Source organism: Wolffia australiana, chromosome 4, assembly GCF_029677425.1.
Source record: "Wolffia australiana isolate 7733 chromosome 4, ASM2967742v1".
NCBI classification, from domain to species: Eukaryota; Viridiplantae; Streptophyta; class Magnoliopsida; order Alismatales; family Araceae; genus Wolffia; species Wolffia australiana.
Window position 1 is genome coordinate 18,013,248 of NC_135838.1, and position 16,365 is coordinate 18,029,612.

At 36.2% G+C, this 16,365-nt stretch overlaps 1 protein-coding gene across 1 annotated transcript; it reads left to right on the top strand.

Annotated features, from left to right (window-relative positions):
• Nucleotides 1-1,126: 1,126 nt before the first annotated feature.
• OVA1 (methionyl-tRNA synthetase / methionine-tRNA ligase / MetRS (cpMetRS)) lies at nucleotides 1,127-8,328 on the top strand. The gene is made up of 12 exons (XM_078574131.1): nucleotides 1,127-1,500; nucleotides 1,727-1,870; nucleotides 1,941-2,090; nucleotides 3,027-3,194; nucleotides 3,262-3,386; nucleotides 3,623-3,716; nucleotides 4,188-4,286; nucleotides 5,975-6,155; nucleotides 6,253-6,368; nucleotides 6,543-6,698; nucleotides 7,318-7,446; nucleotides 8,032-8,328. Exons 1-12 carry the CDS (start codon nucleotides 1,204-1,206, stop codon nucleotides 8,179-8,181), a joined length of 1,809 nt encoding a protein of 602 aa, XP_078430257.1. The 5' UTR covers nucleotides 1,127-1,203; the 3' UTR covers nucleotides 8,182-8,328.
• Nucleotides 8,329-16,365: the final 8,037 nt, after the last annotated feature.

Sequence of the window (16,365 nt, forward strand, 5' to 3'; positions counted from 1 at the left end):
AGATAAATCAACTAGCTATCAAATTTATTTTGATATTTTATGCATCTTTTATAACTCTCACTGTCCATACTAGTATGATACCACTAAATATTCTATTTTCAAGTTGCACACACATGTTGTGGCCATCACAAGTAATGTTATACATTTTAGAGGGAAGTCTTGTTGTACTAGACGGAACTGGGACAGCCATTTTCAGGTGGACTGTCCCCTGCTAGTCTAGATTCAGTTTAGGGGTGGTGAGCCGATAATATTTTATGGATTTTAAAATTGTCAAATATTTTACATTGCTCTTTGCCCCCGTTCCCCCACCTTGCTCACACCCCTCTTCCGGAGCCCCCTCATTTTTTGTTTCTCCAGCCCCTCTCCCATGGGATCCACTTCCCATTCCCATTTCCCCCTTTCTGGGAGCGCAGTTGAGTGAGTGGGGAGAGGTGAAGGGGGAGCAGGTCTCAGGGAGGAATGTACAAATTTCAAGAGATTAATTGGGAGTTTGAGGTATGTAACATAAACCACCCCCAACTTCATGTATTACTTTGGAATTTTGAGCATACACATGGATAAATGAACTTCTAAACAAGTGGCTAGAGTCAACAGAATCCTTAGGTACATCAAAGGTATCTTGATCTCGGGCTCCTCTACTATAAGAGAGATGAACACAAACTGATTGGATACGGTGATACTAATCAGCACTTCACTCCTCTGCAATTTGTCCAGTTTTCCATTTGTTTGTGCGTCCATCATTGTTTAAGGATGAAGCAACGCCTACATGATGCCCTGTTAGATGCGATGAGACAACCAAATGGGTCCGAGGCAAACTAAGAAACACCCAGCACAGTTCAAGTCTAGTGGAAACCCTCATAACGAGAACCTTTTTATAAATTATTTTGTAATGCATTGCTCCTTGCACAAAGTCCATGTCAACGTTTTTTACAAATTGACTTTCATACCTTAACTTTAACATTTAATTATCATCCTATCCAAGCCAAAAACTCTATCCCATCAATTGGGCTGGATCTCAATCGGGCCAAATTTCAAAGTTGGGCAGGACTGGACCGAGAGCGGGCCGTTATTCCCTGTGCAGGTCTTTTCAATAAACGAGATTTATTTTATTAATTGAAGGTTTATTTTAGGAGGGGAGGTTGCGATGTGGTGAGGACTGAGGACTTCTCCGTGGATAGAAGGAAGCTCCAAGGGAAGGTGAAGATGGCGGGAAGAGCGCTCTTCCTACCTCACGGTTGCCTGTCAATGGCGCCATCTCTGTCCTCCATTGGCTCGTCCAAGGCCTGGCATTTGGGAACTGCTCTTCGTGCGGGTTCGAGGTCAATTGCGGCCCCCTCCTACGGATTCTGCCGCAGCGAGCTTCGCAAGGAAGAAAAACCAAGAAAACCGGACAAATCTGAGGCCTTTGTGCTTACTACCCCTCTTTACTACGTGAACGCCCCTCCTCACATGGGAAGCGCCTACACCACCATCGCCGCCGACGCCGTCGCTCGATTTCAGGTGATTCTGATGAATTGCAATGAAAAATAACCTTTGACGAATCATCATTATTTTTATGAAGTCAATTGTGCCACAATTCACTGAATCCAACTGTAAATTTCGAATTTTTGAACATTGCCCGCGAATGCGATGAAGGAATTCAAACTAGAAACGCTTATAGTTCGTCGTTTTGAAGTCGATTTGATGCATTGCGTTTCGCATCTTGGTCTTTGAATGTGTTACTCAGAGGCTGTTGGGAAAGACTGTTATCTTCGTCACTGGCACCGACGAGCACGGTGAAAAGATTGCCGCGGCCGCGGCTTTGGGTGGCAGCACGCCTAATATACATTGTGACAATATTTCTTTGGCGTACAGAGCTCTCTGGAAAGAGGTATGGAGCTAAATTCTTAATGATACATCTCTCTTGTGAGCTACATGTTGAAGATATTTGTCAAATGCAGCTTGATATATCGCACGACAAGTTCATTCGCACGACAGATCCGAATCACGAAGCGATTGTCAAGGAGTTTTACGCAAGAGTCCTCAGCAGTGGAGATATTTATCGCGCAGATTATGAGGGCCTTTATTGTGTGGACTGCGAGGAGTACAAGGTAAGAACTTTCCTTCTTTCTTCATAATTTCTATGTTTCTAGCTAGTCTCTGTAATTCAAACGGTAATTTTGTGGAGAAAAAGTTCACAATGTCTTCTCTTATCTGTTGCACGCTACTGTGGGAATTTTCTCTCGAACAGTCGATGACTGAACTTCCGACCTTGTGACATCTATAGAAACCAATGAAAGCAAATCCAAACTTTCTTTAGGCTTCCGTCTTTCTAAAACATTCCACTTTTTGCAGATCTCTTATGCACATTTGTTTGAGGGGCATTACTTTCTTGCTCACTTTTGAATATTTCATGGTTGTTCACGTTACATTTTGGTCATTCAAATTATAGTGAACGTGTACAAGGTTTCAGTCTTAGCCATTTCTTATATTTTACGGCAGACTATATAAAATCGGGAGAAACCCTGGTATTTTTGAGGACACTCCCCTGCAGATATCTTTTATCCCTTGGTTATATTCCTTCCTTTCACTTATATGACTTTCATATTGTTATTGTGTAGACCAGAACTGGTATTGATCTGGCAAATCAACCCTTTCCAAGAAGAAATCAAATATAGGAATCAAGTAGACACAGTTCTGTTGAACCTTTCGGAAGAGTAGGTAGAGAGAAGAAGATATAGTTTAGAGAAACGGATTGCATCTCGGCCTCCTGGCCATTAGGAATGCTCCGTCTGACTTCTCCAGCTCCACTGTAGTCGCAGTGGATTTGAAATAAATTGATTTGTCAGTGGCTCCAACTCCGCACCTGCAGCTTACTTTCCCACACGCTTAATTCTCTTACTTTGATAGGACTTGCCGATCTACTTATCATAGACCCATTGTACTTATATCATTTCTCAATTAATACTGGTATTGATGCGGAAAATGTTTTTTGCTCATGGGAAGAGCTATTTGACATTTGCTTGATTATCAAGGAATAATTTCAGGATGAGAAGGAATTGCTGGAGAATAATTGTTGCCCAATCCACTTGAAGCCTTGTGTTAAGAGAATAGAGGACAACTATTTCTTTGCCTTGTCAAAATACCAAAAGTCATTGGAAGAGTATTTGGCAGAAAATTCCAATTTTGTACAACCTCCATTTAGATTGAACGAGGTATGGATATCATTCTTTAATCTGTTGGATTACTTTTCTCCCATTATCTCCTGAAAGAGAGACACAGGTACAAAATTGGATGAAATCTGGGCTAAGGGATTTTTCTATATCCCGTGCATCGGTTGAGTGGGGTATACCAGTGCCTGAGGACGATCGACAGACCATTTATGTTTGGTTCGATGCTTTGTTGGGGTAAGATTTTCAGTTAAACTCAAATCAACTTAAAATTTCTAGAGAAAGTGGGTTCTACTTAAAAATTCCCTTTGTCAAGTTCAGACTTTTCAATCTATGCGTACAAACTGATCCGATTATTTCATCCTCATCGGAAAAAATCCCCTGCTCAATTGTCGTGGTTGTCTTCATCCAAAATTTTAACCTTTTTATTTATTTAGTTTAGAAAACTGAAAATAGAATGATAATGTTGGCAGGTATGTCTCTGCATTACTCAATGAAGGGGAGGAAGCAACTCTGGAAAATGCCATTTCTTCTGGTTGGCCTGCTTCCCTTCACTTAATTGGAAAGGTATGGGATCCTCCTGTTTTGCGTCCTGTGGACCGGGTCCTGCGTGTTGACTTTTTACCTTCTAAACTTGTTGACGGAGTTCATCAATTTGGCTGACTGTTCACTGTTGAAAATTCTTGTCTTCGTTTTCTGATCTTTTGCTGTTGCGTTCTCAGTTAGCCTCAAACCAATGATATTCATTGCGTAACTTAAAAGCCACTGGTTTATCACGTTTCCTTTGGATTTCCAGATGAGGTTTCTAAGATATCAAAGTTTTTCACCGTTAAAGATGTGTTGCAATGCACTATGGTCGCTATAGTGTTCCATTTCATCAAAAAGTCTACAGTTACAATTTTGAGGTTTTGGCGACTGTTAGGCCCTAGGCATCCCAGCTGACATATTCAGACTTAAATTTGATCATTCGGTATATCTATCTGGCATTCTTTTAATTATCCAGTCAGTGGCTTGAGATTTTCTGTTCAACACGTGCAGGACATATTAAGGTTCCATGCTGTTTATTGGCCTGCAATGTTAATGTCAGCTGGATTGCCCCTTCCTAAGATGGTTTTTGGTCATGGGTTCTTAACAAAGGTACTTTTTTCATGGTTTCTTGAATTATTATTTTTGTTCATGAATGCTGAACAAATAATGTTTTAGGCTTAACCATAACATTGTCTTAGCTTTATAACAGAATGATCTAGAAAGGAAACACATCTCAAGTAATCAGATTTCTTTTGCGATTGATAGTAGGATCGGTTGTTCAAGGATACAGATAATAAAATAATGTATTTATTGGCAATCGTTGAAGCTCTGTTTGGGAATTCGCGCTCTCTAAAAGTTCATCCCAGACCAAATTGTTGACTCAAAGAAAATCGATCCAAAATAATACATATTGGAATTCTTTGTAGAACGGCATTATGTGTCACTTCAATGATTTCAGAAGTCACATAAATTTAGATTTTTAGCATAGCAATAGAACGGCCTGCTGTCGACCCCCATGCCACAGAAGTCAAAATAAAAGAAACATAGGATACTTCATTCAAGTCCTAGATTTCCTCATTAACTACCCAATAAGATCATTGGGGGTGGATTGTGTAATCATTTTTTCCAACGAGTATTCTGGTAGTTTTCATTTATTGCTATTACAATTTGATGCATGGATTGGACACCAGGACGGGACAGGAGAGGATGAGCTCCTTCCAAACAGCGTCCAGCGTCCTGGGATGGGATGCTTCCCTGGATGGGAAGTGCTCGAAGCAGCCTATGCCATCCGATCAAAATCCATCAGGTCTTTTACCATTCCTTGAGCTCCTCAATGTGTCTCATCCCACATCGACTGATGGGGTGGGATGAGATGGGAACGCGCAGTTCATGTCCTGTCCTGTCCCCAAAATCTAATCATTATTGGCTGCTGTTGGAAGTGTGGGGGAGTGTTATTGGTGAGGTCAACGTAGTAATTATGCTCCCCTTCTGTGGGCTTTTATGTTCCAGAGATAGGACTTTCTTCCCCCTATGAATATGGAAGATGGGACTGTAATTTGAGTTTGTGGTTTTACCGTTCTACTCTATAAGGCTTCCAGTGCGGCAGGCTCTTCTCATTGTCCTGCATCCATCCTTCTTTCTATCAACTATTACTTGATTTTTTCCCTCTGATCCCCACTTCCATTGATCCTATGGTGATTTCCAGCAGTCATTAACCATCAAATATAACATAAAATTTCCTACTTTTCTGTGTTTTAGAAAAAAACCCAACTCTCTTGGTTTCCTGCTTGATCAGCAGCGAAAGTGCCAAACTTTTTGGTTTTAACTAAACATCTCAATATCTAAGTAGTTTGTTTCGTCATCTGCAAAAGACGTTTCTTTAGACATAGTAATGACAAAATTTAAGGATAGTGGTTGTGATGGACTCACAGGGCACCCTGTCGATAAGATGCCGGTCGAGGGCCAGTTGGCATTTGTATGATGTAGGAGCAATGGGAACTCAATATTTCCTCTCCTACTAATAAAAATCAGGACCGGGATGAATAAAACCATCTACGAGTTTGGCGTACTTCATCTTGACCTATTTTTGCTATTTATTCTGCTATTTGGTCTTGCCACCTATGAATAATCAATCTGCTCCAGTTTCCTAAGTGATATCCCTCTGGCGATATCTGTCTCAAAAAGCTCACTCCATTTCTTCTTGTTTTTATTTACAGAAGATTATTCTCTTTTTTTAGTTTTGTCTCATATGTTGCTTTCATTTCATGCAGCTTTCTTTTTTATTTTGAAATGTATAGGATGGAATGAAGATGGGAAAATCTTTGGGAAACACGCTGGAACCTAAGGATCTGGTGAATAGATTTGGAGTTGACGCCATTCGATACTTCTTTTTGAGGGAAGTTGAATTCGGGAGCGACGGAGACTATTCTGAAGATCGATTTATCAATATAGTCAACGCACACCTCGCCAATACAATTGGTAATGACTTAACACGTTGCTCTCGTCCCTACTTTTTCTGTGCTTTTACGTCATAAAACTTTTACTTTGAGAATAAACTGACCCTAGTTATTTCAAGGAAATCTCCTCAATAGAACGCTGGGGCTTCTGAAAAAGAACTGTCAGTCAACGTTGGCTTTTGATGCTGCGGTTGCGGGTGAAGGGATCCAATTTAAGGACACAGTAGGAAACCTGGTGAGTTCTGATAAACTTGAATTCAGATTTCTAGGTAGATTGATCCTTACAGTCGCTTATTTTATTCATTCTCTTTGCATTTCATCTACTCAATCGCTTTAAAATGACCGGACAAATGAGATTTACCATATTCTTTTGGTTAGTCGTTTGTTTAAATTATTTTTTAATTTCTAGGTGGCCAAAGCAAAGGACCACTATGATAACTTATCATTGTCATCTGCTTGTGAATCTATTCTGGAAATCGGTAATGCTGGAAATCTGTATATTGATGAACGCGCTCCATGGTCCTTATTTAAGCAAGGGGGTCCCAGTGCTGAAGCTGCAAAGAAGGTATCATAAGCACGACTTCTGTTAGATGCTGAATTTCAATAGGAAAAAATGGGATCTGTTAACGAACTGTTCTGGTCTTCTAGGTAGAAATTTATTTAACGACTTCTGTTAACGAACAGTTTAGTTAGAAATTTGTTTATTCTACAGCATCAGGTGGACCACCGGTTTCTGGGTGGTCTGCCCTACTTTTCTTTCAAAAAAGAAAAAAATTATTCTACTGCATCAGGATACTTCTTCTATGTTTAAAGAGTTTTTCTTCTATGTCCGAAGAAAAAAAATTGAGTATCATACATGTAACGATAAGAGTATCGACTAGTATTTTTAGATCCACTATTCATATAACTCGAATTCGGGGAACTAGAAAAAAAATTAGGAAAAAAGGGAGTTTTCTAGTGGAGATAGCTGTTTGGTGTTCAAGTCAAAGCAGATTGATAGGTATCCTATTTACGTGTATCGTATATTTACTTTTTGATGTTTCATTTTTAGTTATCCGTTAATAATTGTCCCAGTTTTGTTCCTCGCTCCTGCAGATAAGGGTCCGTGTTATTGAGTCCGTCTTGAACTTCTTTAAAAAACTAAGATTTGTTCTAAGGTTTCTATCATCGTTTTCTGCGGACAGGATCTTGTGGTTATCCTAGAAACCATGAGAATCATTGCAGTTGCTTTATCTCCTGTTGCTCCAAGCTTGTGCCTGAGAATATACTTGCAGTTGGGCTATTCAAAGGACCAGTTCGAAACCTTAACTTGGGTAAGATTCTTTGTGGGAATATTCCTTTTCCGAGCATCTACTTATTTTCATTAATGAAGCCCTGCCACGCTCTGTGAATTTCATGCTTTCTTCTCAAAGCTCTATAATTTTAGAAGGATTCTCCACCAAGGAGTCATTGAAGAAAAACTCTTTAAATATGTTTTTTATGGAGCGACCTTGAAGTTGAAGATAGGTTCTTTTGTGTCGGATGCCACCATGGTGGAGTCATCATATTTTTTTTAAAAAAATCATACCTCAATTGTTCATTAGGATTTGATGGGAACAATGACGATGTAAAGAGATGATGACGATGATGATGAAGATGACGACGGTGATTGTCATCAGGTTTCCGAGAGTCATTATCATCATCATCATTCTCTTTCCAAGAGATGGCATTGTCATCATATTCATACATTGGTTCCAAACTAAGATGTAGCATTGAATCATGTTACCGTCATTCGTCCAAGCCAAACATGGATCAAGATGGTGATGCCAGAAAATTTAGGCTTGTTGATGAAGACGACAAAATTTAATATCGTCTGCCAACACTGTTGTTAATGAGTTGAACTTGTTGAAACCCTGCAGGATGACACTAAATGGGGAGGTCTAAAAGCAGGACAGATCATGGCTGAAGCCAAGCCCGTTTTTGTAAGAATTGAAAATAAGAAAGATGAGGAGGATGCAGTGGCACCTCAAAACTCCCCCAAACAAAAGAAGGTCAAGGCATCTTGGTAAAGTGTGCAGTATCTCTTCAGATATTCCTTGTTCGACATACTTTCATTGCATTGAACTGTGTATCCATTCGTATGAATTATTGCCTGTAGATTTCCTCAGATATTCCTGGGATATATTAAAAAAAATCAGAGTCTAAATGATTGCTTATCTGGTTGTGAGAATTTACAAAGTTGATCATAAGAAAGGGGGAAAGCTATTGAGAGCAGATATGAAAGCCATGTTGCTATCTTTAAATAAACAAATAAGTCCATTTTTCTGTATGCTCTACCCAGGGTACTGCACTTTTACAAAGATTAAGTCATCCTACGAGGGGTCAATTGCTGTTGTCTCTTACTTCAGTGGTGAGGTCTATACCATGGATCCAGGAATTAGTTAATGCTATTGTATAGGGGTCTCATGAGCTCCATGATTTGATGGTTACATATTTCATATACACTCAACAGTTGTGCGATTTTTTTCTTCATCTCTTTTATGGAATATATATACTTTTTAAATCCACTATGCTTCATTAAGAAATTTTCTATCCTGAGCGAACTGTAGTGGATTATGAGATCCAAGGATATGTTTATTGTATGACTATGTTAGGGTTTGCCAAAGTGTCAGGACCGATATCTGAGAACATGGAAATGATAAGGATGCTGATATTGGATAACGGTCGATATAGCATGACTGCATGCACCCCTTATTGAATATTGCAATATTTGTGATTTGGAAAAACAAAAAAGGTGCCCAATAATTTTAACATATATTGGTAAGGGATAATGGTTGGTGGTCTCTAACTGGATTATGATTTTGGATATTGTTAAAGAGATAGTGAGAAAGGATACCGACATCATTAAGCAGATGGTGATATGAAACACAGTTTTGTTTCGATAACCGTTATCAGATTTTGTTAAGATTTATCATCAGTATATGATGATTAACAATAAAATTAATAATCTAAAGTAATGCTAAAAATTGATATCACTAATGTCACATAGGAAAAATGATTAAAAGAAGGGTGATAGTTAATATATAAAAGTAACACTGCTAATTTGTGCCATACAATAAAGTTAAAATAAGCGTGACAATAGTGTAAGTTACAAATGACCTGATTTATTGAAGGAAATTTTTTTGAAGGATTCTTTAGGGCCAATACATGAATTTTCTTAAGAGGAATAAAATACAAGAATACGACTAGGATGGAAGAAATGAGGAATTAAGGTAAAGATGGGTTTCTAAGAGATTAACATATGAAGTGCCTTTTCTAAGAGAGTTAAATTAAAATAGAATCCAGTGAAGGTATGATAGAGACCAGAAATCATTTCATTTGTAGAGCCATCTGTTGCCAGTTCTGTCTGCCTTGTTGAATGGGTCAACTATTGGGAAGACAAGCTGACCAATTTATTGTTGAACTCAAGGAGCATTGCCACTGAGAAGTTATAATGACTTCGAAATATGTCACCAACCCACCTGACGGAGTGTGCATCAATTCCATAGGGAAGTGGGCCTCCATGCCTAACTGATATGTGGGGCATGATCATGGAGTCTGGTGGATCTAGGTAAAGGAGGTCTACAAGGAGATGCTTGGTACTCTCATGAGCAAGTGCCTTCGGTTTTGAGAATAACGATCTGACTGTGCTGGCATTTGGTCCATTGTTCATTGCTTCAATGTTATTATTGTTGTAAATGTCTATTTCAGAATCTGAGTTGAGCACAATTACACTAGAGTCTCAGTGTTGCTTTGCCAGTCGCTGTGGGAGGTGCACACACTTTGTTGTGGTATGCATCGAGGTTGGGCTAATGCTTCCTCCAGTGGCTACATGATGCCACCAACGCCATGGGTGAGCCGTCAAGACTAGCGACAACAAACTCCATTCTATTTTCAAGATTTCATTTCCTATCTTTAAAAGGCAAATACGTGCACAAAAAGTCAACCTGTGTCCAGTGACATTTCATATTTTATAAAGAAAGGAGACATCCCAATGTAAAGCATTAAAAATATTTTTGGAGAGTCTGCAATTAATATGAGATAATGTATCCTGCAACCAATGAACCCAAACATTTCCTCTCCTTGGCACCCTATCACCCACTAATCTATCATGGGGGCTGGTAACAAAGTAAAATATAAGTAAGTTAATGTATGTAATACAATATCTATATGGCCAACACAAATCCAAATTAAATGTGTAGACCTGAAGATTGTGGTTCTCATTGATGTCACCATCGAGACAAATGTCATACCAATTTCTATTTTTGCTTCGACAACAACACTTCACACACACAAGCACATTAATACTAGGTGCTCTAGCCAGAATTTCTCATTACGGACAACATCACGCCCTGCGAGAACGTCCATTCTATAGGGCCCTTTTTGTAGACACATGCATATATTCATGGGCAATGTTTGCTAGTGTAGGGTAGATGAGAACACCTTTAGAGCCCCACCATTTTCACGCAGTTGAATTGCCTCCTTGATGTGACATACGTAGGAAAATGTTAAAGTTTCCCTGGCTGAGTGGGTGTTGGCATTCATGTTATGAGTCAACTGGTAAAGGAATGATTAACTCATGCCTGTGGTGGTGGTTCTTGACGGCTGAAAGAATTCAGATAGCTTTTGTATTATGTGATTAAAGGTCCAATTTGGAAGATAGCTTGGATATAAGACACATCCTTTGAGTAGATTTCCTTATAAAACATCATGTCCTTGAACAATGGATCAATTAGGGAAACAGAAAGGATAACATTGTTGTTCCAAATAGTGTCTCGTAAACTATAATTTTTGTTTGCATAGCTATGCACACTTTCATTGATGGGATATCTTTATCGCACTTTCGGTGAAAAAAAATCACATTCATATATGCAATCCCTGATAATAGTATAATATTTAAGTATCGAGGCTTTCTTTGAACATCTATGGACCATTGAAAGGTCATATGCCATGTCTCCTACAGCTGCCTCCTCTGCTGATTCCTCCCCTGTTTGAGGTAATGCACTCTCCGTTGTCGACGTGACATTTGTTGAAGTGAACAATGAATGCCAAATGTATTATGAGATGAATAAGTATATGCATCATGAAATGAGACAGAAAATGTGTATAATTAAAAACTATTTACAAATACCAGATTATATCAATTTTTTTTAATAAATAACATTAATTGAAATGTTTTAACAAAATGTTTGAATTACGAGAAATTTCACAAAATGAAAGCTAACCAAAGTAGCTTCAGATGTTATTATCCAATATCTATTTTCGTATTTATTACCTGATTATTAGCACCTATGATGACTCGGTTGGATACCAAATACCTTGGCCGTAGCTGATACTGGATACCAGATATCAATACTGATATCAGATTTTGGCATCCTCCAAAAATAGTTTAAATCTTTGAAAGATTTGTCCTCCCCACAATCTATCTAATGTTTGCTTTCAAACTTTAACAAATAATTTTATCTATTTTTTTGTCCAATTTGTTTTCCAAACTGTGCTATTTATTTCATTCAGAAAATATGTATCTTATCATTGCCTTACACTTCTGAATATAAATCTTCAGTGCAAAATGAATAATTTTATTTAGGTATATATTAGGTTAGAATATATTCTCATATTTATTATGCTCATGTTCCCACTAGAGGAATTCAATTTATGACAATTCAAAAGGACACCTAAATCTTTTTTTCAAGTCCTTATAATATATTAAAATTAACATATCAATTTAGTAATTAAACTTTAAATATGAAAAAAATTAATTCTACTGAATAAATATTGTTGAATTTAATTTTATAGTATTGTTTTTTATTTATATAAAATAATTTCATCCTATCACCTGATATTTATCTTTAAACATCAAATAATATCTTATCTTATCATCACCACATTTAACTCTCAAGTAGACAAGTTTTTATTGTCCTAAACTTGATAAATAAGTGAAATTTATAAATTTTGCTTTTATATCCATATTAATTGTTTTTGAAGGGCTATTATACTCCCATTAGTGTGAGTACATAGTTTTTACAATGAGAAACATAAATCATGGCCATAATGTTAGTATAAAAAGAATGAGATTTGAAAATTTAGTTAATCTTTCAAAACTTCAATTTACATTTATAAAACTTGATAAAACTGTATACAATGAACCATTATTTTTTTGAATAATTTCTATTTCTAAGTTCTGATTTGTTAATTCTCTTTTATTCCACAGAGCTTATTCATGTTTAATAATTCTTTACATATTTTAACTAAAATACTTAGATCTATCTTAAATATAATTGGATATTTATAAATATTCTCCCAATATTATCATTTTTCCTAAAAAAGGCAAGCATTGAAAGGTGGTTCTATTTATCCAAGTTCTAGACATCCTACCAAATTGGCAGTGAATGCAATGATTTTCAACCCAAAGTAAACTTACATCTATAATTCAGACCACTACATATACATGATATGGTAATTAATAAATAAATAAATTTAAATTTAAACGTAATTAAAAATATGGAAAAATAAATTCTGAATCATGTTATTTATATGGAACAACAAATATGATGGTTATGGCTGTTAGTATATATCCTTTTCCTTTGTAACTTCTATTTCCCTCTTGTTTATTTCTTCATAAGTTTTAAGTAGGAGGTGTTTATTTTTGGGTTTTGGGCTTTGATTTGATGTTTAAAATATCATTTGAAATAGAAGAATAATTAAATAAATTCAAAATTTATCTATGGAATTTTAGACGATCACATCACCGTGTGTGGAACCAATTCCATTCTCACAGTGCTCTGTATAAAAGTTACTTCAATTAGTCCAGGAGTGAAACCTGTATATATGTCCACACAATCATTGTGATGATGGATTTCCTCTTGAACTTTTTAAACTTTCAATGAATACATAATATACCTTCACTCCAAGTTTTACTAGCGGTTGGGATTTCTGAGCAGGGGAGAAGTCGAGGGCATGTACACATTTAAGTGGGTGCCACAATTATTTATAATTATTTTGAAATTTTCACAAAAATATTTATGATTTTAAGTATATCCATCTATGTAGGGAAGGTCCAAATGTGCGAGCAAATTTTTTTTCGTGCGGTTGTGTGGTGCGGTGCGAATTTCACACATCAAATCACACACAATATTCCCACACCGCACTGCACACAGCACACGGGTCTGTGCAGTGCGGTTATGTGCGACTATGCAAATTTTTTGTGACTCCCCTCCCCTCTCGTGCCCCCGTACCCCCCCCCCCCCCTTCTCCCTTATGAATTCTGACCATTTTACCCCTCACCTCAATCTCTCCAAATCCATCTTCTCTCTCCCCCCCCCCCCGCTCTCTCCATTTGGCGTGCTTTCTAGCAGCAGAGGGCTTCCCCAGAATCTCCTTTTCTTCTTCTTCTTCCATCTGGGTTGCTTTGGAGGGGCTGAGATCTATTATTCTTCGTCGTGCTTCTGATTTTGACTGGTTCTACGATCCTCTTCATGTACCTTCTTCGAATTTAATTGTAATTTTCTGCCAATTTATTCTTTAGTTCCTGTTTAATTTTCTGCCTCTTTGTTCTCTTCTTCTTCTTCTTCTTCTGTCTTCTCTTATGGCTATTAATTTTATTTTTCTTGTCTTCTTTATCTTCTTCCTCTTCTTTTTTCTTACATTTTTCTTCCTTATTTTATTCTTATTTTTTTCTTCTCTCCTTCATTCCTTTTTTATTAATTTTTTGTTTTTTTATCTGATGAATTCTGATAGTCTTAGAGGGTTTAATTTTTCCGTCCATTCTAGTTCAGTGATTTTTCCTATTTCTCCGAAGACTGTGATTCAGAGAATCTTTGATTTTATTTGCTTGAATACGTGCAGACTGCTTTGGTATCTTGCTTCCTGGTGTTCGATTTTTCATTTATAATTTCCAAATTTTTGTTTTTTGATCTGAGGAATTTTGATAGTCTTAGAGGGTTTGAATTATCCATCCATTCTAGTTCAGTGATTTCACCTATTACTCTGAATAATGTGATTCAGAGGATCTTTGATTCGATTAGCTTGAATCTGTGCAGATTGCTTTGGTATCTTGCTTCCTGGTGTTCAAAATTTCATTTATATGTTCAAATATTTTGTTTTTTGATCTGAGGAATTCTGATAGTCTTAGAGGGTTTAATTTATTTGTCCATTCTAGTTCAGTCATTTCGATTATCACTCCGAAGAATGTGATTTGGAGGATCTTTGATTCGATTAGCTTGAATCCGTGCAGGTTGCTTTGTTATCTTGCTTCCTCTCAGGTGTTCGACTATATCAGCCCATTATTTCATTAAATGGATTATAAAAACTATATAAAAATATAAAGAAAATACAATATATAGATATTAACTATTTGATAACTAAGTAAACATATATAAAAATACATAAAAAATACATTCTCTTCGTCTATATACTTACCTATCTACTTACTTAGTTATGTTATATTTAGGAAATTAGTTAATTATCTCCCTATCTATCTTCTTAATATATTTATGTATTGCTCTAGCTTACCTATCTATACTTAATTAAATATTCTTTCCCTATCTATCTAACTTCTTCTTCTTCTTGTTCTTACTCTTATTAAACTAGCTAATCTTATTAAATACTTATCCATCTTTTCACTAACTATATTACTATCATTCTTAAATATAATATCTAATCTCTTCATTCTTTATTATTCTTAGTATCTACAAAATACATATACATATGATATCTGATATTCTCTCTTCTCTAGTTATCTTATTAAATTAATATTTCCTATCCTTACGTATTACTTATCTCTTCTTATTCTTATTATCTATAGTATTATTACTATATCTTATTAACTAAAACTCAATTATCAAATACATTCCTAAAGCCCAGTCCCTGTGGAGATGACCTTACTCCAACTATACATTTGAGTAAGTTCTATATTTTATCAAATTTATTTGATTGTAGGCAAATTAATTTACAACGAAAAATTAAAACAATTACGCCATTTGCCTCCGTCAGAAGAGCCAATAGATCTTCAAGAGAAGTTGAACAAAAAGAAAAATAAGAGGGAATCCATCATTGCATCGATTGTGAAGATGCATCTTGGGGCTCGACAGGAGAAATGCTTAAAGAGACTCACCCAATGAGCAAGTCAAGAGTGCAACAAATTTAATGTAATGTGATTATCTAAAGCTTTGGATAAATTATGAATTGATTTACACCTTTATCTATATGAAATTCAATTTAAAAAATTCAATCAAAGCCAAAAAATCCAACACCTTCTTCATCGAGTCAATCTCCTCTTATAATGAGGGTAAACAATCCCATCTTGACCATTCAATATCCTCATCATATTTCTTGCTTTATTGAAACTAAGATCAGTGGGGACTTATAAAAAATAGTCTAAAACATCATTTTCCATCCAAAATATTTGTGTTTTGTGTCCCATATATATGAATCACTTACATGATCATTACATGAATTAAACTGATTGATATTTATGCATAATATCTTTCCAAGATTCATACAGATCAATTCAGTAGACTCTTTCGCTACAAAGCACTCACTATTTGTCCTTAGTGTCTCTACACTAGACACCACAAGATCAACCATACTTATCATATAAGTCTGATTATGTATCACTATTCTTTCTTGATAGATTGATGTCCATCTCCAGTATCATTCAAATAGAAATATTTAAAATACATGTTTAGAGAATATTGTGTAGTAGTATGATATCATTCACTAAGTCACTACATATATTCAAGGACTTCATTCAAAACATTACATAAGAATAATAAGAAACACATATTTATTTCAATTAACTAAAACAAGACATTGGGATGTGATTGCCTTGACACTCATAATATATATTAGCTATAAGTGTCTCATAGCATCATTTTTTTCTATTTATGTGTATATATATGTGGGCCACAGGTTATAAGTGCTCCACATGTTTTTCATTATTTTCTCTTGGAGTCCCTTTTTCTCAGGTGTGATAATAAATGAATTAAATGGTCCACATATCTTTTACTTCAGGAAAATATTGTATTTAAACTTAGAGGGGATCAACCCATAAGAGTGTAATACTTGTATTGGAGGAAACCTACCACTTATCTGAAGCTTTTGGATAGGATTAATGCACATCCTCATACACAGGATCCAACAGTTGAAACTGAACAAGCTGTTGATCTCTTGTATATTCCATTTGTAGAATATTTCAGTTTCACAATAAGTGTGTT

Excerpts from the sequence above, each read along its gene's own strand:
- OVA1 (XM_078574131.1), top strand. The coding sequence starts at position 1,204 with ATGGCGGGAAGAGCGCTCTTCCTACCTCACGGTTGCCTGTCAATGGCG. Across the intron at positions 3,717-4,187 it reads CCCTTCACTTAATTGGAAAG|GACATATTAAGGTTCCATGC; the intron begins GTATGGGATCCT and ends CAACACGTGCAG. Across the intron at positions 7,447-8,031 it reads AGTTCGAAACCTTAACTTGG|GATGACACTAAATGGGGAGG; the intron begins GTAAGATTCTTT and ends GAAACCCTGCAG.